This window comes from Lipophrys pholis (assembly GCF_963383615.2).
Source record: "Lipophrys pholis genome assembly, chromosome: 22".
NCBI lineage: Eukaryota > Metazoa > Chordata > Actinopteri > Blenniiformes > Blenniidae > Lipophrys > Lipophrys pholis.
The window spans coordinates 6,161,778-6,183,545 of NC_137644.1; the positions used below are offsets into that span (position 1 = coordinate 6,161,778).

Genomic DNA, 21,768 nt, shown 5'->3' on the forward strand with positions numbered 1-21,768 from the left:
AACTGATTAAATATTTAATTGGGTGACAGAAATACGCTGTTATTTGGATAAACAAATCTAAGTTCAGAGACATTATCTTCTGCTTCACTGTTTTTATTGAAAATCATTATATCATATGCATATGTTCACCTGATATCCTGCATCACTGGTCTGTGGTAATGAGCAATAAAAAAAAATGAATTAAATCTCACTATTTTACTCTTTTGAGTGAAAGGTCGACTACTTGCTAATTGTTAACACATATGTAGTTAAGTAATAATAATACTTTAAACTAGTGTGTCACTGCCCACATGTTCTTTTCACATTTCCACTTTAGAATTTGAAAATCTTTACCTCAGAAGTAAAGGAGCAGCGGCAGTAAATGTGCATTCCTCGGGGTTATGGTGAATCTACAGTTCTTTCAAGCTGCACTGCGTAATCTCCACAGTTCACGGATCAAGAGCAATCCATTACACCACTAATTATTTGAATACGTCTCCTTCACTGTGTTCGTCTGGACCCAACAATGTCCCACTTGCTCTCTGACCCATCTTCAAATGCTTTACAAGTCACGTTTTGGATAGTTGGGAGCAGATTAGTTGAAGATGGAAAGCAAGAACTTTATTTTTTAATTCATAGGTCTCTATCTGTGGGCGAGCCGAGGAGCACGCTATAAAAGAACAGTGTCCGCTTGTGCTGGAGAGAGAAGCTTTGATGTGATGCAGGCGCAGTAAGAGACTAAGAGACTTATTGCAACATGTTTCGGTCACACCGTGCTGGGTAAGAGAGGAAGGCCCGGGGGTCAGGGAGGGGTCACATGGAGGGGCGAGATGACGGCACCGCATGGACGCCGCCACAGGGGATTAGGAACGACTTGATGAAAGAGCGGGAAACTTGTTATCGAATTAACAAGTGGGTGAGCCAGAGACGGAAAGGAGAGCAGGATTGATTTAATAGACGCCCCGCGAGGGATGTGAGCGCGGGGAGGCTGACGGAAACGACGCAGAAATATGAGTAAGTGAAACGCTGTGTATACATACACGTAGACCGAGGTGAGGAAGCACGAGAAGCTCGGAGGAAGTCCATCACTTTTCCTGTTTGCCTTCATTTATTATAGAAAAGCTTGAATGTGTGAGAGTGAACCAGTAAATCCACTACTCCTCGGGTGATCCTGACCGACTTTTCTCTGTTTAGGGAAGCGTCGAGGTTATTCAGCTGCTAAATTATGCAGATGTAAACACACAGACACTTGTGAACAGTTACAGTGATGGAGAAAGATGAACCCACACACACACACGCACACACGTCTCGTGCTCTGTTGCTAGGAAAGCCAACAGTTCCTTGTAAGCGTGACAGCGTTTTGACTAGACGTGTGCACACAAACACTTTTTTTTTTTTTTTTCTTTCTCTCAGTATGTAGGTCATCGACTCAGTCAGACTATTTAAAGTTGTGTTGATCCATTTGCAGCGAGTATTTCAAGCTTGTAGTCATCGTCAACTCAAGAAGAAGGATATTAAAGCCGTGTCCGGAGACTGACGCGTTGAAATGAAGTGAGCACAATGATCCACTTTATTCATTTAGCATAGATTAAATAAACACCAACAAAAAGCTGTTTTGTTCAGGTACTCAAACCAATTTGCTGTGATTCAGCCTTACTTAAAATGGTCTTTTTCCTATTTTTTTTTAATGCACCCGCGGCGCCGACAGATCGCCTCCTCCACTGAGTAGTTCTTGATAGTACAGCACTGTGTGCCACAATCTTCCAGGATTGGCCTCTAAGTAGCTGTTTGGGATTCTGCTATCCTGGTCAAAGATGCACCCGGGAGTTCCCCAGCACCTTTCCCTTCAGTCTTCTGACAGTTTATTATTTCCGTCTTGGTTTATTCCAGCTGTCCTCTCTAACCTGCTCTCATCACTTTTCTCCCCAGCCTGTCAGAATGCTTCCGTGTTTTTGTTTCTTTAACATCTCCATCTTTCACCGGCTTTTGTCTGACGCGTCCCTTTTCCATGTATTTACTTTCTCTTTAGCAGACCCTAAAAAAATCAGCCACGTTTTAATTTCCCCTCGTTTAAATTCATCCCGTGTAAGTTATTTTCATCCTCCTCTCCATTATTATCCCCACTATTCTGTCTCCCCTGCATTTGTTCTGCGTCTTTGACAGCTTGTCCTCCTCAACTTTCTCTCCCTCGTCTCCTCACCGCTTCCCTCCATCTGTCTCTTATCCCCCTTTCTCTTTCTCTCCCGTGTATCTGCACTCTCTTCCCTCCGGTCTCTCTCTCTTCCCGTCTCTCTCCCTTTATCTCTGCCTCGTTGTCAAGTGGTGACTCACTGGAGGCATGCAGCCAAGGATTTGGCCAACACACACACACACACACACACACACACACACACACACACACACACACACACACACACACACACACACACACACACACACACACACACTGATTAGCCAAGAGTACAGCATGGAGGCCACATGCTGCACACACAAAGACGCCGTTGAGGGGCCGAGGATTTGAGAATGGGGTTAGAGACAGTCACATGCACGCACACGATGCTCCGTCAGCCAAGTGAAAAGCAGCAAACAGTCTGTTGAGTCAAACCGGTGGGGCCGAAACATCAAGTGAAAACACACATACACACACACACACACACACATACACACACACATACACACAGAGTGTCTATTTTGACACTCGGTAATGATTTACTTCTACCACGTAGTGTATTTCTTGTGTGTTTTTTTTCCCCTCTAGGTAAAATTGAGAGTTGAGTTTTATGTTCCTCGGGGATCCAGTAGAATAAAAAAAAAAAAAGTACTATCACCGACAGTATATTACAGAAATATTCAAGACTATATTATTAGCACATATTTAACAACCTCACGTAACCTGACTGTCTTAATACTAAATGAGTGTTTTTAATAATGTCTTCCTTTTAATACTAAAGACCCGTTTAATCAACGTTTTCACATGAAAAAGGCAAAAGTTTAATTTTGTTTTGGGTGTCTGTTTTCACAACAACGGTGCTCAGAGCCACTCAACACGCAACCGTTTGAAAACTGATCCCAAGGTGGAACCTTTTGAAAACACTCCGACTCCGTCGCCACGGAAACACGAAGACACAACTTTTCCGCATGATCTCCTAAAACACCACCTGAGTTATTTTTAATAGGAGTTTGAGCATGTTACTCCACTTCACCTGCCTCCTGTGGAATCATTTCACCGCCGCAGTGACCTTGTGTAATCTGGCGTGCTTGTCGTGTCGCCGCTGCAGGTGAAGAAAACGTACAGCCACGGTACCTACAGAGCCGGGGCAATGAGGCAGATCAGCCTGGTGGGGGCCGTGGACGAGGAGGTCGGCGATTATTTCCCAGAGTTTCTCACCATGCTGGAGGAGTCGCCTTTCATTAAGGTGAGTCTCGAACAACGACAGAAGAAACAACGAAAGTGCTTTTAAAACCTTTGTACAATACTGAGACAGTCTAGATCAGCCACAATATTCTTTTGGGGATTTTAATTTTTTTTTCTCTACTCAAGTGTGTGTGTGCAGCAGCGCCCGTGTTTACCGCCGTCTCCACAATGCAGCAGTGACTCGCTTGTCTTCTGTTTGCCGTTCTGTGTTGACTCTTGAAATCTCCTGCATGCAGTGTGGAGGAGCGGCGTCGTCGGCTGAATATCAAAACACACACCTCCCCTGGCTCAGATTCAGCGGCATCTGAAGCATCGGGGCAAAGTTTTATTAGGCTTGCATGAAACTTTGTTTTTTGAAGTCTCTAGAATAAATAATGAGGGATTTGTTCAAACATAAAGAGAACGTGGGATCGCTCAACTTGTAGTGATTTTTTACTCCCTCCCTGTGTGACTCCAGCGGACTCTCCCGTGGGGGACGTTCTCCAATCTGAGGGAGATGAGCCCCACAGAGAGCGACGACGGTCCCATCATGTGGGTCAGACCAGGAGAGCAGATGATACCTGTAGCTGACATACCAAAGTCTCCCTTCAAGAGAAAACGGTGAGTCCCGCAGGTTACAGATTCTGCAGCGTGTGTTGGTGTGCCACACTGAGCCGGCTCCAGCTCGCCTCTGTCGTCTCTCCACCGTCCGTGAGGTGCCGCTTTATGAAAAGCAGTCTGAAAACACACTTGCTGATTTAAAAGCAGCAGCCGCTTCAGCAGCGTGAGGCTTTGTTGTAGCCCAGCAGAGCCGGATGAGACAATTACCCCTCCTTCTGTTCGCCTGTGTCACAGTGTCATTGTTCCCCGCATGAGGCTTCACAAACACCAACACAGGCTTTCTGAGTTTGTGTGTGTGAGATGTTCGTCATTACATCAGATTCTTCTTGAGGAGGCAGCCGGCCAATCACGGAACAGTGTACAACACACAGATGGCTGGATTAAAGAGACCTGAGTTACATTGTTGACATTTTAGAGTCCAAACATTTTATGAATTATAGGATTAATTTATCAGTAAATTACATGAACATCAGATTTTTCCTTTTATTTATCTTATTTCTGACTTGAATTCTCGCATTATGTTTCACATCGGTACATAGCTTGTCTCTGGTCGTTCAGAGCGACTCGACAGCATTTGAAAGAAGTGTGTGTGTGTGTGTGTGTGTGTGTGTGTGTGTGTGTGTGTGTGTGTGTGTGTGTGTGTGTGTGTGTGTGTGTGTGTGTGTGTGTGTGTGTGTGTGTGTGTGTGTGTGTGTGTGTGTGTGTGTGTGTGTGTGTGTGTGTGTGTGTGTGTGTGTGTGTGTGTGTGTGTGTGTGTGTGTGTGACGGTGTGTGTTTGTGTGCCTGTCAGAAACACTTGCGTAACAGCTGGGGCTGTGCGAATAGGGTTTTTTTATTTTTTTTATTTCCTTTTTCCTCCCCGAAAGACGCAGATGGAAAGAGAGAGAAAATAATGGTGAAAGTATTTGATTCTTGTTCTGGATCTTATCACATTGAATCATTTGATTGTAAATCTAAATCGACTATAAAGTAATGAGATCAACGCTCCACAATGTAATTGTCTCATGATATCATTCATCTCCTCGGCGGTTTTCTCTGTCCTTGTCCTCTTTGTACCTCTAAATATCTGCCCGCTCCATCATTCCCTCTCATTCTCCCCGCTTTCTCCAAACACAGATCTTCTGCTTCATCCTCCTCTTGATATATTATCGAGTTAACATGCTGTTGTTTTCAGACTCTCTAAAAGCAGCTCAATGGCTAAATCTACTCATCGGTCATTCAAACCTCGAAAAACTTAACAGCAATCTCCAACAACTCTGAATCCCGTTAAAAAGAAAAACCTGGTCTTCATTCATACAGTACCAACATGCTGAACCCTGTCCACATCCACAGTGCTCCTGCAGGCGTACCGTTTGCCTCAGACTATTGTAGTCGCTGCTATATATCACCGAGCTGAAATGTGAAACTGAGGTGTCCGGGGGGAGGTGGGGGGGGTGTCTTTGCAGCGTTGCTTCTATTTTTCTGCTGTTTCAGTGAAAAGGTCAAGCGGTAGTGCACTCCCGCCAGAACTGAGACTCTCAGTCTGAGAATTCAGCTTGATTATAGAGGTCAGTCGAGGAAGAGGAAACCAAAATATTTCAGCTGCTTAGCGAAAGAAGCGCCGCGCTTCCAGCGATTTGCAGTAATTGCACGGTAACTGCAGCAGCAGTCGGAGCCAAGGCTGGTTAAAAGCAGGACAGGCTGCATGGCTGTGATGCTCCTGTAGCAGTTAGAAATCAAAGGATGAGTCACGGTGATAATTTGTTCTCGATCTGATGTAAAGAAACTGAACATAAATGAAAATCATGTTGTTGACTGTAGGAATAAGAGCAGTATTACTACAAGCCCACTGAAGAGGGACAACTCCCAGTAAATGAACACATTCCAGTAGTTAGTTGTCTAATGTGGTATCTTCATTATCTCTGAGAATTCTCTCTACTTGTGCTTGAAGAAGCACAACTAAATTAATTCAGTGTCGCATAAATTGTCACAATTCACCTTGGTTTTTATCTCGGGGTTTAATTTAAGACGACATAATAATGTTGTAATCCAACTTTCATTGCACGATGTCTCCAAATCAATGCGGTTGATCAGCAGCAGTGCTGTCAGATAAGGTGTGACTCTCTTGGTGCTCCTCTCCTTTTCTTTCCTGCCTCATCCCCTCATTCCCCACCTCCCCTCCTTAAAGCCTGGTCTCTTCCTCCATCATCTCCAGCCTCCCTCTGCCGGCAATCTGCAGGTCTCGCTTAAAGAGCAGATTTTAAAAACTGTTCCAGTGTCTCTCTCTGGACGTGCCAGTTCAGCACTCCTCTTTTTCTCTCTCTTTTTTTCCCCCACTGTTTCACTTACCAGCTTTCCTGGTTTTACATTTATTACTGTCAGCTCAGACACACTGAGCTGTGTGTGTGTGTGTGTGTGTGTGTGTGTGTGTGTGTGTGTGTGTGTGTGTGTGTGTGTGTGTGTGTGTGTGTGTGTGTGTGTGTGTGTGTGTGTGTGTGTGTGTGTGTGTGTGTGTGTGTGTGTGTGTGTGTGTGTGTGTGTGTGTGTGTGTGTGTGTGTGTGTGTGTGTGTGTGTGTGTGTGTGTGTCCCTTCACTCTCTCCTTCTTTCTTCCTCTCCCACCAGCTCATGCCTCTCTCCTCTTGTCTCTGAATGAATGAACGCACGGTTCATTCTGTCTGTGTGTTACGCTCTCGAAGGAAAGACCATGTGTGTTTGCGTGTGTGTGTTTGTGTGTGTGTGTGTGTTTGTGTGTGTGTGTTTGACTGCAGCTCCAGTGTGAGTCACTGATCCAGTGGTGAGCTGACTGCAGTGCTTCCATTGTTTGGCAACGCAGCTCATTTTGGATGCTTGGCTCAAAAGCTCAGCGTGTGCACATGCGTGCGTTTGTTTATTCCTTTTTTATCCTCCATTATTCAATATGGAGTTTTTACACACAAGGATGATGCTGATTTCCATTTCTTATTGTCTTTTTTTTGTTTGTTTTTTAATCGTGCGTCGATGGACTTTGCATTTTAACAGGATATAAAATCGCTGGTGTATCGAGAGAAAGGTGTTTCCACAAAGCTTGGAAACGGCTCACATACTGATGATAAATGTCCTTGAAAATATCCCGTTATGTTAGATATTAACTGAAGGAAAGTGTGTAATCGTCCACTTTTTATTCACCTAAATCACAGCCCTGTTTGTTTTGTTTTTTTTGTTTTTTTTAATTCATCAAAACATGAAGTTAATGTATTTACTTTTTACAAAAGCATCTAACCACCGACCGATCACAATTTAAATAGAAATGAATAGTTTCTCCTCACAGACCAGAATATAAACAACAAAACATCAAATAAGATAATAGAAATTACAGTAATTTTAAACACTAATATATACCAGGCTTAACAGTGACTAACCCTTGACATTAACCCAACAAACATTATTTACAAGGAAACATAGAAACCATATATAAAAGAAGTAAAGTTAATCTTTTCTTAAAAATGAAAAGAAATTGACTCAAGATTCTGGAAATTGTTTTATCTGGGATTAATAAAGTATTTTCTATTCTAATAACTCAAATCAAAGCAAACTATTTGGTTTTGTGGGAAATAGTTCAGACCAAAAAACAAAAGTTCTTCAATCAGGCGCTTCTGAATTGTGAGAATCATTTCAGATAAATTGGAAACGTATTAAATGAAACAATTAACAGAAAATTAGCAAAGAAAATAGTAATTCAGATTTAAAGTTCAACCTCTACAAATTGAGTTTGCATGTTTTTCCCAGAGTGTGTTTGAGTTTCCTCTTACAGCCCCCCAAACATTGCACCTTTAAACCAAATAACAGTCTTCCGAGTTGTACGTAAACATCCAGGCGAAAGTGCATGTTTCTCTCTGCTCCTGATGTCTGAAACATCTGGATTTCATCAAGAGGAAACTCCACCAAAACAATAATAACAGCACCGGCAGCAGTCTGTTGTGTTTTTTTTAATATATATATATATATATATCAAGACAGTAAACACAGAATGAGCCTCCCACTCACGTTTCGTCATGTTCTACTTTATTTAGACAGCGGCGAGGCAGACGGGGATGTGAACTGTGTGGGCCCTCATGTAGTTTTTCTTTCTCTCTGCTGCTCAGCTCCACCAACGAGGTGAAGAACCTGCTCCAGTCGCTGCCCAGGACCAGCGAGCCCAGAGAGATGCTGTTCGAGGACCGGACCCGGGCACACGCCGACCACATCGGGCAGGGCTTCGAGCGGGAGACCACGGCGGCCGTCGGGGTGCTGAAGGCGGTGTGCGCTGCAGAAAGGTGAGTCGACAACCATCACTGAAACACACACACACACACACACACACACACACACACACACACACACACACACACACACACACACACACACACACACACACACACACACACACACACACACAGTCTGGGGCCTGGCTGTTTGTCTTGCAGTGACACAGACGCTGTGTTTACACTGCTCGCTCACCGAGATATCATGTCCGTCTCCCCCCCCCCCCCCCCCCCCCTCATTGCAGCAAGGAGCCTCCTCGCGTAACCAAAGATGTGGTGTGTTTCCACGCTGGTGACTTCCCTTATGTGGTTCAGAGGCTGCAGCTGGACCTCTACGAACCCCCACTGTCTCAGGTGTTACTTCACACACACACACACACACACACACACACACACACACACACACACACACACACACACACACACACACACACACACACACACACACACACACACACACACACAAATACAAATTAGATCCAGAATCACCCCCAAAGTGTTGATCTAATAAAAATTTAATGGGCCATGCTGCCCCCTGGTGGAAGAACTGGAGCGTCATGGTTGAAAAGGATCCATCTGTAGCGTCAATGTTTACACTTTATTTAAAAAAAAAGTTATAATCATAATCATCATTTTTAATAATCATATTATAATCATATATATATATATATAGTTTTCTGGAATTTGTTTGACTTTTTCTTTAATTATTAATTCATACTAGACATGTCAAAGCCATACTTTGAAACTAAACACAAATACAAAAAAAGATTTAAAAAAAATGTATTATATTTATAGCAGAGTGCCGCCGTGATCAAAATCCAACTTGGTCGTCTCTCAGTATCTATAGCGTATTGTTCTCTGCAAGCATGTGTGTGTGTTTTCATTCCAGAAACAACAAACAGCACCTGCTAGTGGCTTGGCATGCTCACTTCATCGTTTTCAAAACGTTGCTGTGAAAAGGCGAAACTTTTCTGAAATGAAAACGCAAAAACGATGCGTTTTCACCTGAAATGTTCAAACAGGGCCTCAGACTAATGCAGTTTTAGTTTTCCAGGAAATCATGTTAATGTAATCTAATAACTAAAATGTAATCAAGTACATTTGGTGTCCATATTCATGTTACTGCAGACGAGTTTCTCCTCCATCTGATCCAGACACATCAACACTCTTCTACTTAATGCAGACGATTTGGCTGCAGCAGTCTGTTTGGATGAAGGGTGCTCCCTCTCCTCATTCTTTAGGATCACTGCTAATGAAGATAAAATGAAGCGCCGTATCGAGCTCACACACACACACACACACACACACACACACACACACACACACACACACACACACACACACACACACACACACACACACACACACAGACGAGGTGAAGCATCTATTTGTTTTCTCGAGCTGTTTGGCTCTTATTAAGATGAAGGAGGCTGCTGTACGAGCACAGAGTGGATCACAGAGTGGATCACAGAGTACACCGACCTCAAAAGGAGCTTCAAATTACTGGATTTGTCTCACTATAGGATCTCTTTTAGATCCGCCGGCTTTTGTCTGGCGGAGTTGTTCTAGCATGAAATGAAAGTAAGAGTTTTAGCCTGCAGGTAAGTTCATCTGAGGTAAAGACACCGACAAAAACTATTTGCACAAATTGTTATACATTCCAAGTTAATTTAAAAATGCTTTTTTTTTCTTTCTTTTTTTTAAATGAATGAATGAAAGCCACATCAGCGTGTAGGAAATTACTACTTTAGACAGAACTGCAATTGTGGTTCACTTTACTGGTAATAAACAAAGGCAGTTTTAAAAATAGATATCTTTACCATCTCCAGATAAAGCTGCAGGTCCTCTATAAAAATTCTAATACATGAGTTATTTCTACACTTTTATTTTCTGAAATTCTAGTTGATTATTATGGAATCTGCTTAAAGAAAAAATAATCTGTTTAGTTTCTAATTTAAGTGCCATAAAGAAAGTCTCCCATTAGTCTAAATCTATAGCAGCTCAAAAAGTATCCCAGGTTATCGGCTTTTCCAAATGATTTCCACCTGATCTTGAAAGAAGAGACTGTGTTCGCCTCCCTTACTGAAACATCTGAGCTCATGAAATATTACCATATTGTGGGATTCTGAGGAAGTTTTCAACTACATTGATCATTTTTAGAAATCCTCCAGTTTACATGTATTACCTCCAAAACATGGAACCTCCACTGATTCCACGATATGAAAAGTGAACTTTTCCATCCATCTTCTCCACTGCTTTGTTGTGTGCAGAGTCGCTGGAGATAATCCAGATTACCGTCTCCGGTCCGTCACAAGACAAACACACACACCGACATTCACACCCAGGGGCGATTCAGGGTCACCAGTTAACCTCACATGCATGTTTTTGGAAACTGGAGGAAACCCAGACACACACAGGGAGAACATGCAAACTCCACTGAGGCCTTGTTTACACGTTTTCAAGTGAAAATAAAAAAAACTCTTGTTCCATTTTGGAATTACTGCAGATGTGCATCACGGCTGGAATAAATATTTATCCCGGGACTTGGTAGTTTTATAGTGAACAGTGATATTAATCCACCTTGATCGTCCATGTATTCCCGTTGTTAATGTTCTGCATGTGTGTGGTTTAATCGCCAAAACAAGGCTTACTAGCGGCCCAACAAAAAAACGCCATTTTAACGTTTCTGCCGTTTCCTTGTAAACGGACGTCGTTTTTCAAAACTTCTCTCAAACGAAAACGAAAAAACGTCGTGTTTTCACTTAGAATATTGTCGTACAGACGACGGGAAGACCCGGCCGGTATTTGAACCCACGACCTTCTCGCTGAAGTTAAACCCCGTCCTCTCGTGTCTCCGCAGTGCGTCCAGTGGGTGGACGACGCCAAACTCAACCAGCTGCGGCGGGAGGGCATCCGCTACGCCCGCATCCGCCTCTGCCACGACGACGTCTACTTCATCCCTCGCAACGTGGTCCACCAGTTCAAGACCGTGTCGGCCGTCTGCAGCCTGGCGTGGCACGTCCGCCTCCGGCAGTACCACCACGCACAGGAGGAGGAGGGGAAGGAGGAGGAGGAGGAGGAAGATGAAGATGAAGAAGAAGCAGAGCAGCTTGAGCTGAAGGAGACGCAGTCGGATGCGAGGGATCTGGAGAGAAACGAGGAAGAGGAGGCGAGGAGAGAAAAGAGAGCTGAGACAGGAGCAAAGGAGGAGATAAAGGTGGAGGAGGTGCAGGTGGAGGTGTCCCAGAGCAGGACGTTGCTCCCTCCCAGGAAAGAGGAGCAGGATGAGGAGCCGGTGTCGTCTCAGCGAGCTCCGTCAGTGGACGCCAGCAGGCTGAAGAAGGAGCTGACCAACGGGAGACCCAAACAGCAGGATTCACCTCCTGCAAAGGTGAAGACAGAATCTCCTCCTCTTCCTCCTCCCTCGCCCAGTAAATCACCTCCATCCTCCGGGCCTCCCGCCTCTCTTCCTCATCGTCAGGACTCAAAACCTAAAGCCACATTGAAGCACCACCCTCATCATCATCGCCGTCATCAGTCGGAGAGCAGAACAACGACCTCCTCCGATCCTCACTCGGCTCCCAGAGCGTCTCCTTTCTCCAAGTCTTCCACTCCTTCAGGATCTCTTCTTACTTCCCTCCACTCGTCCTCCTCTGCAGCTCCTCTTCCGTCTCCTCCTCCCGTCTCGTCTTCCTCCAGAGTTTTCTCCTCGTCTGCAGCCGCCTCTCAGCCCTCTGTCACCCCTCCTTCCTCTTCTTCCTCTGCGCCCTCTCAGGCAGATCAACCAAATCAAAATCAAGACTCGGTCCAGCTGAGGACAGATGTGGATGGACAGACGCACGGTTCTCAACCCGAGGCCCGGACTCACAAAGCAGCAGCTCAAACTCTGGTCGATTCTCAGACTCGCCTGGTCAGTGACTCTCAGACTCGCCCGGTCAGTGACTCTCAGACTCGCCCGGTCAGTGACTCTCAGACTCGCCCGGTCAGTGACTCTCGGACTCGCCCCGTCAGTGACTCTCGGACTCACCCGGTCAGTGACTCTCGGACTCGCCCCGTCAGTGACTCTCAGACTCGCCCGGTCAGTGACTCTCGGACTCACCCAACCAGTGACTCTCGGACTCACCCGGTCAGTGACTCTCGGACTCACCCGGTCAGTGACTCTCATACTCGCCCGGTCAGTGACTCACGGACTCGCCCCGTCAGCGAGTCCCGATCGAACCCCGTCAGCGACTCACGGACTCACCCGATCAGTGACTCACGGACTCGCCCGGTCAGCGACTCACGGTCTAACCTGGTCAGAGACTCTCGGACTCACCCGGTCAGCGACTCTCGGACTCGCCCGGTCAGCGACTCTCGGTCTCACCCAGTCAGAGATTCATGGTCTCACCCGGTCAGAGACTCACGGACTCACCCGGCCAGTGACTCTCGGACTCGCCCAGTCAGCGACTCGCGGACTCACCCGGTCCCTGAGGCGTGGACTCACCCTGTCAGCGACTCGTGGACTCACCCAATCTCCGACTCCCGGACTCACCCTGTCAGTGACTCGTGGACTCACCCAGTCAGCGACTCACGGACTCGGTCGATACACGAGTCGTGGACTCACAGGCTGGACTCAGACTGCAGGTCCCCCGTGGATCTCCCCCGGTGTCCCCCGCACGACGCCGCGAGGCAAGGGATGTACATGCAGCAGTACCCACCTCAGCACCTCCCTCCTCCTCCTCACCTCCCTCAGATGCTCCCCCACTCCTACAACCCCCTCATGCCGCCTCACTCCCACCTCCCTCACAGACCTGGCCTCCCCCCAGGTCCTCTGTCCAGCCCGTCTCCGACCCCCCCTCTAAACTCCTTCCTCACCCAGAACGCTCCCCCTCACCCACCTCACCCGCTCCACCTGCCCCCGCCTCCCCCGCCACACCAGCCCAGCATCACCACGCAGTCCCAGCCGTACTTCCAGCAGTCTCAGCCCGGCTCGCAGTCCCTCCCCCCTCACCTGTCCCACTCGCACCAGTACAAACCCTTCTACCCCCCCCAGCACCCCAACTTCGCCCCTCACCCCTACCTCCCCCACCAGTCCTTCCTCCCGCAGCCTCCCGGTTCGTACCCGTTACAACCACAGTACCCGACGGCCGGGCCGGTGCAGCTCCCCCTCACGCAGCCTTTCCCCCACCCCCCTCCCCCTCCGTCATCCTCACCGCCGCCGCCTCCTCCCCCTCTCCCGCCCCCACCGCCCCCCTCAGTCTTTGCCCCTCCTCCACAGTATGAGGAGGAGCAGATTTTCTAGTTTTTGTACATACCGACGCCGTTTTCAAAAATGTACGGGGGTTCGTCTTGCTCGTTTTGTAAAATTGTGTAAAAAGAGGATTGAGGGCGAGCTTATCGGCGTCCCTGTTCACGTCGAGTCGGACTCTGTTCATCCCGAACTGGCCCAGATTGTACCGGCCTGCGGCTGCGCGCGCCGCCAGGACCTCCCAGAATCCTCCTCGCCACCGCAGTGCTTCTCACAGTGTGCGTGGAGAGTGAAACGACCAGTCGCTTTGTGGAAAACCACATTTCAGCACCGAAAGACTGAAGCGGTAAAATGAGTTTTGGATTGTTGGAGCTCGTCTTAACGCACTTTGAGAACCTCTGATTCCTGGTTTGGACTTTCAGGATCGTCCAGTTTTACCTCCGAAGAGATTATCGAGTTTTGCCAAACTGCTGTCTGTTCTGGGTTTCTGGGGCGAGCGTCGGCCCGTCAGAGAAAAATATTTATATGGAAAAGGTCAAACGCCTGACCTTTTTGTCAAAGTTGCAGCTAATGCTTCCATTTTTACGTTTATTTTATTTTTTTGGTGAGTATTTCCTTTGTACCCGAGACTGTTTCTGAACTGAGCGTGGGTCCCACGGCGCTGCGGCGCCGCAACGTTTCCTCTGCTGTATCGCATCGATTCAACCTGATCCTTACAGTCCCGCCGCAGAACTTTTCCCTGATATTGTATTTTGAGCAATAATGCTCTGCAATAATCCGACGAAGCTTCATTTCCTCAAGCACACCGACTCATTCTTCTCATCACTTACTTAAACAGAAACTCCCTGCATCCATGACGAACCGCCTCCGCGCTGAAGGAGTCACGATTTCAAGTACGGTGGTCTTGATCCTGTCGAGCTGAAGTTGGATTTTCACCAAAGTATCTTGATTTGGGAACAAAGTTTGAGCCCTCACAGAGTCTCAGGAAAAACAAACCTGAAGGACGAATCTCTTCTGTTCATCTCCTGAACGGTGAAAATCGATTCTTTTAATTAACGAGTTCGCTTCACCACAGGGAATTCTATTTACCTCCAAGTATTTATAATCGTGCGCGAAACTCATGAAAAGGAAAGTATTGTGTGTTCGTCATCAATTCAGTGATTATCGCTGCAGTGTCGGACACAACGCGGTCACTTCAAGGCACTTCTATAGAGGAAAACACGACAAATCCACACGAGCGAGTCGAGGAGACGCTGGAAAGGAAAGACGGGTCCTTTGATTTCACTTCATTTCTGCCGAACCAGACTCCCGAGCGATTTTAGCGTCCACTTAATAACGTGTGTTCTCACTGAACGGTTCGGTGTGTCATCGGGTAAACAACAAAATTAAATTCCTTTACCGTCTCGGCGGATAATCCAATGTGACTTAACAGATCCATGATGATGATCTCGTCTCATCGCGCAGACGTGAGTAAAGCAGTACAAAGCAATACCTGACAGATGTCAAGACGTGACTCTTCTCAGCACTTTTCATTGAATGAAGACGACCAACAGGGCATTTTCAGGTTCTTCCAACACTACGAAGAACGGCCTCCATAAGTTCTGTGATCCAGTTTTTCTTTTCTTTTTTCTTTTGAATTATTGACTCGTGTTTGAAGAGATGGTACACTGTTAAGAGCTCATTCCCAAAGCACTGTTTTATCTACTTTACCTGCTTTCTGTACGACGTTTTATTTATCCAGCAGGGACCGACGAGATCTCCTGTGTTTTTAAACTCTAAATTATTAAAGGTCTTGTTTCTATCCGAGACGATGAAGAGGAACTGTATTTATCTGCTTTCCCATCTGGTCTGTGGAGCTTGGATGATCTTGGTGTCATGATGCAGCTCGCCTGCTGATGTAGCCCACGACGTCCCCCCCCCCAGTGCCTGTCTTTAACTGTGAACTACTGAAAAGGCCCGGAGCCGCACGCTGACGCTCTTCCTGTCCCCCTCCTGTCCACAGTCTCGCCGGAAACGGAGAGCGAAGCCTTAAAGGCCATCTCTGAAGCCTCACGGGTGTTTTGTTTTTGGTTTTTTTTTTTTTAATAATCGGCCTTAAAAAAAATAAAATTTTTGTGGGAAAGTGAAACGCCTGAATTTGCCTCAAAGGACTCGGTGTGAGCGGCAGCAGAGTTCAGTGTGTGTCTCCGGGGAGAGAGAGGTGACCACGAAGCACTTGATGCCAGTCGAAAGTCGCTCCACAGCTCCTTTCTGTTTCTTCTTTTTTTTTTTTTTTTTTTTTTAATCTTTGTGACGATTTGAGTTGTTAAAAGAAAAAAAGAAAAAACAACCCACGACAGGAACTTCTCTATTTTTTGTACAAACGTGAGAAAAAGTTACAAGATAATTTATTTATCGGTCATGTTGTTTTCTGTCCTTTTCAGCACTGTAGTGTTGTACAGAAAAAAAACTGTTTTGTAAAGAGGGGAAGAAGAAGAAAACAACAACTTGTAGTGTGGTTTCTACTTTAAATATGAGCCCAGCTAATAAAAGGTTCAACGTACGAAGACGGTGAGCAGACCTGATTCTGTGGCGCTGAAAGGGCTGCGTGGTTTCCAAATCTGGAGATTTAAACACTAAAAATGCTCCGAAAACTGAATTAAATGTAATAAAAAAAAAAAACAAAGACAATCTGGAAGTTTAAAAAAAAATTTAATTTTTGAACTTTGTCATGGGAACAGTCAGTCATTTCTTATATGGTTGTTTTTTTAAAATGTTATTTATAAAATTTCTTTAAAATTTTAAAATGTATTCTCAAAAATTACAATTCTTTTTTTTTTTTTACACTTTAAAAAATATTTTTAATAAATTTTAAATTGTTACCTACGTGTGTAAAATGTCAACTAAAAGGTGAATTAGAATTTTAAACTTTAAAAAAAGAAATATCAAAAAGAAATAAGTTTTTAATTGTTGAAAAATACATTTTAAAATCTGAATATTGGAGACATTATTTCATATATTCAAGAAGTAAAAATTAGTTTTAACATATTTACAAAAGACTAAATTAGAAAATACTTTCTTTCAATTCCTTAAATCGCAGGAATAAAGTTGTATGTAGTAACTATTAAAATTGAGATTTGATGTTCAATATGTGACTTTGTGGCTCCAAATATTAAAATGTTTAAATTCTGATTTATATTCTCTAATGTTTGGAACAAAAATCTTAATTTGGCACCAAAAATTCAAACTTTTTTAATCCGACTTTCACAGTTTTGTCCTTTTGGTGCAGTTTCTGCAGCTTTCCCTTCGTCTTTAAAGTCACATTTTAACTGAAGAAATCAAACACATGATCCTTGTAAACATGAAGCTGCACTCACTTCTCTTTTGTTTTCTTTATTGTTCAGGCAAGGTTTCATCCTTCAGGAACAAAAAAAACGTAGTAAACGAGTAAAAATTCTAATTTCAACAAACTTTAAACAAAACGGCACATACGTTGTAAACAAATCTTGTTTTTAATTCCTATAATGATCAAGTTGGAAGGATTTGATCATAAGAATTAGAATGATGTGGATATCGCCAAACATCCAGCCTGAAACTGAACACTGAGCTTCTTCAAGCCTCCAATCGAGCCTCTTTTACCTCCAAGTGGCATCATTGGCTTGTAATTTGACATCAGCTTCGTCTGGAATCTGAGGCAAATTTTATTTATTTTTTTTTTAAATCAGAAACGGGTACAAATGAAGCTTTTTACAGCAGTCTGAATAAAATTCATACACTTTGGCCACATTGAATAGAAACACAACAAAGCAGATAAAAGTACCATTTTAGCGTCAGTCACTTCCTTAATAATTAATAAATACAAAACGATACTGGAACGTTTCTTTTCCAGTGTTTTCTTCACAGTTTATCTCACAGAATTAAAGTCGAAGGAACATCGGGGGGGACGGGTCTTCTTGGGAGACGTGCAGCAGATTTCCAGCTCTGCTGGAGTCCCGACCCGCCCTGGTCGAAAACGTTGTGTTGGGTGTGTGGAATACCCGTGGAGGTCACCTCTGGATACGCCTCCTCTCTCAGACCTCCCTCCTCTCGGGGAAGATGTTCATGCCGAGCTCCACCAGCGCCCCCAGCAGCACGGTCCACAGCGGGATGCACACCACGCTCAGCTTGACGTCGGCCAGCCGCTCCAGCTTGGCGCACAGCGTCAGGCAGAAGCCCAGCTCCAGGAGCGTGGCCGTCAGGTACCAGCTGCGCAGCCGCAGGTCCGGCGAGCCGTTGCGCGGGTCGTGGCCGGGCTTGCAGCGGCCCGCCATCTTGACGGCCAGCATGAGGATGAGGATGCCGTCGACCACCCAGACTGGGAGGAAGATGAGGAACCAGTTCCACTGCACCTGAGGGGAGAGGACGGAGGTGAGGGTCACACCATGATGACCAAAGTATTCGCTCAGGCGTATAAAAATGAGTGAATGAGAGCTTCATGGAGGTCTGATCCTTCCTGTTGTGATGCCACGTGAACAAACTAAATATTGACCTTCATGAGAGACATACAACTCCAAACTGCTACCTTTCCATCCAGCTTGAGGACCACCATGATGAGGAAGACCAGCGTGAAGACATAAGACAGCAACACCCTCTGAGCCAGGGACATCTCTGCAGACCGGACCAGGACGGAGACAGCTGCAGGAGGGACACGAGGGGTCAAAGGTCAGACACAGATCTCCATTTATTTTGAAGGTGTGGCATTCAGGCATCAACACCAACTCTACAAATAAATATCAACCCCGAAAGAGCTTCTGGTGCTCATCGCTGGAGTGGCAGTCACACCTCTGTTAAGAACAATAAATTAACTGTGAGTGTAGATTATAAAAATACGTATTTCATTCATTTTGATTTATTCAACGTTGCACTAGCAGCTAGCTGACTAGATTTTTCGGGTAATCGGTTTGATTGACAGCTTCTGGCTCACCTCAGAGTGTTTCTACCTCCACCGCCCAACATCTTCTTCTCCTTTTGGCACCAAACATTCACGTTTAAATCGTGTTTTTTGATCAGTTAAATCACATGTTCACGAACAAACGAATCTATTAGCATTAGCACGGAGGTCCGTTATCTGTACTGGTCCCGCCCCCCTCCGGAGATGATTGGTTCAGTTTGGACCACGTCACAGCTTGTGCATTCCGTGTGGAACGTATTACCGTAAAGCTGCCAATGCGCAGCAACATTATGGCGATTTGATGTAACTACTAGGTTTGGCCACTAGAGAGAGGAGTTGTGCTTCATTTGTGACGTTGGTTGACCCTGCAGACCCAGTTGGAATTTTTTAATATTTGTAAAGTTTTTCGGGGAAAATGCAAAGACAGTGACATGAAATGTGTGTCAAGGGATGCAGGCATCATTAAAAAGTCCCATTAACACATGCACAAAGCAGGATAAGAAAAGAAGATGCAGAAATAAACCCTCTTTGAAAGGCAATAACAGCACGATCACGTCCAGCTCCTTTTTTTAAATAAAATACAGAAAAACATCACTTTGCTGATAAAAACACATTTTCTGAAGTGAGCTGGTAGGATGTAATGCTTACTATGAGACTACAGTGAGAATTTAAAGAATTATTTTATCATTTTAAGTCGTAAAATGATGAATTTATTAGATATCAATAACATTTTGTTGTGTTCTTTTAGGACTCTATTACCTCAGTGAAAAAAAGGCTCAAGTTTTGAATATTTCACCGAGTCCGCTGTAAATAAACAATACTTTTAGTTGGAATTTGTGCACTTTTCCAGAAACTGCACTTTTATCATAAATGACAGAATCACGGTACTTTAACTGGTTGTGTTTCATAAATAACTCGGTTGGTACATTTTCAGATATTTATGATCTTGGATGAATGTTTGCATTCATCCGGTTTCACGGTGGGATTTATTCAAATTCATATTTTTCACTTCTCAACTTTACATTTTGCAGATGAGGACATACGAACGAGGTCAGACTGTCAGTATTTATCTTAGCTGTGCATCAGGGATCTTTTGTTTTTACTAAATAGAAATAATATACTAAGTCCACAAATATTAGAAAATTTGTTCATTTTTTCATCCTTAATGCCGACTTTATAAAGTATTTGCTGCTTTCTTCATATTAAAAATAGAGACAGGTGGTTTAAAAGTTTAAACAGCATGTTTATTGTGTTAATAAGTCGAAGGGCTTCGTAATAGATTAAAAACTCCAGTTTAGAGAGAAAGTTGAGGTTTTTTATTTCATGAGCCCTCCTCCTCCTCAGCTCGGTCATTAAAATCTCAGTGCGCATCTATGCGGCGTGTTACGGTTGCGGGCTAGAACTGTTGTATTCTCACAGAAGAGCCGCAGGAAGGGAAAAGCTGGAGGTTCAGACAGAAGAAGAAGAGGAGAGCTCTCACTCAGTCACTCACTCTCACACTCTCACTCACTCACTCTCTCACTCTCTCACACTCTCACACACTCAGCATCTCCTCCACGCAATGGAGCGGGCAGGTTAGCTCGCCTCGGCTCAGCTCAGCTCAGCTCGGACCCGCACACGGAGCGCAGCGCAGCGGCGGGAGGATCCCGGAGCAGCCGTCGCAGTGCCGGAGGTAAGAGCGAGCAGCAGCCCGGAGGGAAGCGGAGGAGAAGGGGGGGGGGGGGGGGGGGGGGGGGGGGGGGGGGATGGGGATGGGGATGGGGCAGTTTGTGGCTGGAAGGGGCTTAAGGCTAACCATGTAGCATGAAGATGAAGAGCAGGAGGAAGTCTCTCTCTCTCTCTCTCTCTCTCTCTCTCTCTCTCTCCCTCTCTCTGCCCCCCCCCCCCTGCATCCAGCTAGCTGCTACATTAGCCACATGAACGTTTACTACATCTCTTCACTTTAACCCTCAAATTAAGCTTTTCCTACTTTATTCTACCTCATATCTCCTCTTATGTGTTTATCCTTCAGCTTTCAACCGTTCAGCATCTTTACCAATAAGATTTTTTTTTAACACGCATAAAAAATAGCCTTTTTTAATAAAATGATCCAAAAACCTGCATCAGGTTTGTTTACATGTAATTTGAGGGAATGCATCTGGAAAATCTGAGTTTAACTCAAAACCAAGAGAAAGGAAGGGACAGTGAAAACTCATAAAGAGCAGTGAAATGTGTAGCCTCGGGTGCCTTTTTGGATTAGTGACAGGAATGATGGATATAGCAGATTAAAGTAAGATTACACTAAGTACAGTTGAGTTTTAGGACAAATTTTGCTCCTAACTTTAACTTTTGGTGACTTTAAACGTTCACATATTCACGATTATTGTGGTTAGAAGCTGTCTTTACTAAACCATCAACTTATTCAGATGTAAAAAAAAAAGTGTTTTGACAGAATAAGTTGAGTAAAAATCACAATCGGGTCACATTTCTTTGTGCAAAATAGCTGAACCCTCATTAAATGAACCCAATCCGGTGAGCGACTGGGACGTAAACCTTTTAATCTTCATTTATGTGATGAAGTAACAAGTTAATCCTGATCAGCGTCCTGCAGTCGTCCTTCAAGTCACCTCAGTGTCTCGATCATTTAAAGGTTTATCAATATTTTGGAACCCTTTATATTTGCTATGCGTAAACTAAAGTAGTTCACTTTTTTCTTTTGGACTTTGTCTTTAATAACCAAGATCTTATCTTGCCTCATTTGTTAAGGGATTATTTGTGAATGAAGCTAATTATTATTATTCTATTTGCATTAACCTCAACATATTTTCTGTCAGTAACACTCCTTCTCACTCGCATCATTGGAGACTAATTAAATTTTTTGAAGAGCATATGTCAAGTGCTTCACAAAATGATGTATAAAGACAAAATGAAAGTTTTAAAACCATATCGAAAAATCTAAATAGGAAGGTCGCATGTTAAAAGTACTCTGAAATATCAGCTGTCAATTGTAAATTTTAAAAAGGTAAATTTAATGTATTTGGTTATTTTCACAATCGTTCCTGTTTCTCCCAAAAATAATCCATTTGAATTGACAGTGAGAATATATGGATGAATAATGCGATAATCTAAATATGAAGCAGAAATTGGTGAGATTAACGATGATGCACAGCACAAGTCGAAGCGTTTATTTTTTTTAAAGTGTGTTTATTTAACACTCGTGCAACAGTCCTTCTCAAGCATATCCCAGAAGCGATTCTCGTTGCTAATGTTACAGATAACTGAATTATTTTTGCAGAAATCATAAGACCTCATGTTTCACCGTGTTCAACCAGGAAATAACGAAGCTACAAACATACTCTACTAATAATCCACTAACGCGTTGAAACACGTAAACCAGG

The 21,768-nt window shown here is 44.4% G+C and overlaps 2 protein-coding genes across 2 annotated transcripts in view; one reads left to right on the top strand and one right to left on the bottom strand.

Annotated features, from left to right (window-relative positions):
• The window catches only part of LOC308127086 (uncharacterized protein), a 35,629-nt gene extending 19,609 nt beyond the window's left edge, over window positions 1–16,020 (top strand). The window contains exons 5-9 of the mRNA XM_080491860.1: window positions 3,258–3,395; window positions 3,852–3,994; window positions 8,097–8,267; window positions 8,501–8,609; window positions 11,116–16,020. Coding sequence (XP_080347986.1) covers window positions 3,258–3,395; window positions 3,852–3,994; window positions 8,097–8,267; window positions 8,501–8,609; window positions 11,116–13,536 — 2,982 coding nt within the window. The 3' untranslated portion in view covers window positions 13,537–16,020. The remainder of the gene's footprint in view (window positions 1–3,257; window positions 3,396–3,851; window positions 3,995–8,096; window positions 8,268–8,500; window positions 8,610–11,115) is intronic.
• An 842-nt stretch (window positions 16,021–16,862) lies between these two features.
• LOC308126923 (transmembrane protein 60-like) lies at window positions 16,863–18,106 on the bottom strand (the record flags this gene model as incomplete). The annotated part of the gene is made up of 2 exons (XM_080491619.1): window positions 16,863–17,849; window positions 18,023–18,106. The coding sequence occupies 2 exons, from the start codon at window positions 18,104–18,106 to the stop codon at window positions 17,532–17,534; spliced, it is 402 nt and encodes a 133-aa protein (XP_080347745.1). The 3' UTR covers window positions 16,863–17,531.
• Window positions 18,107–21,768: the final 3,662 nt, after the last annotated feature.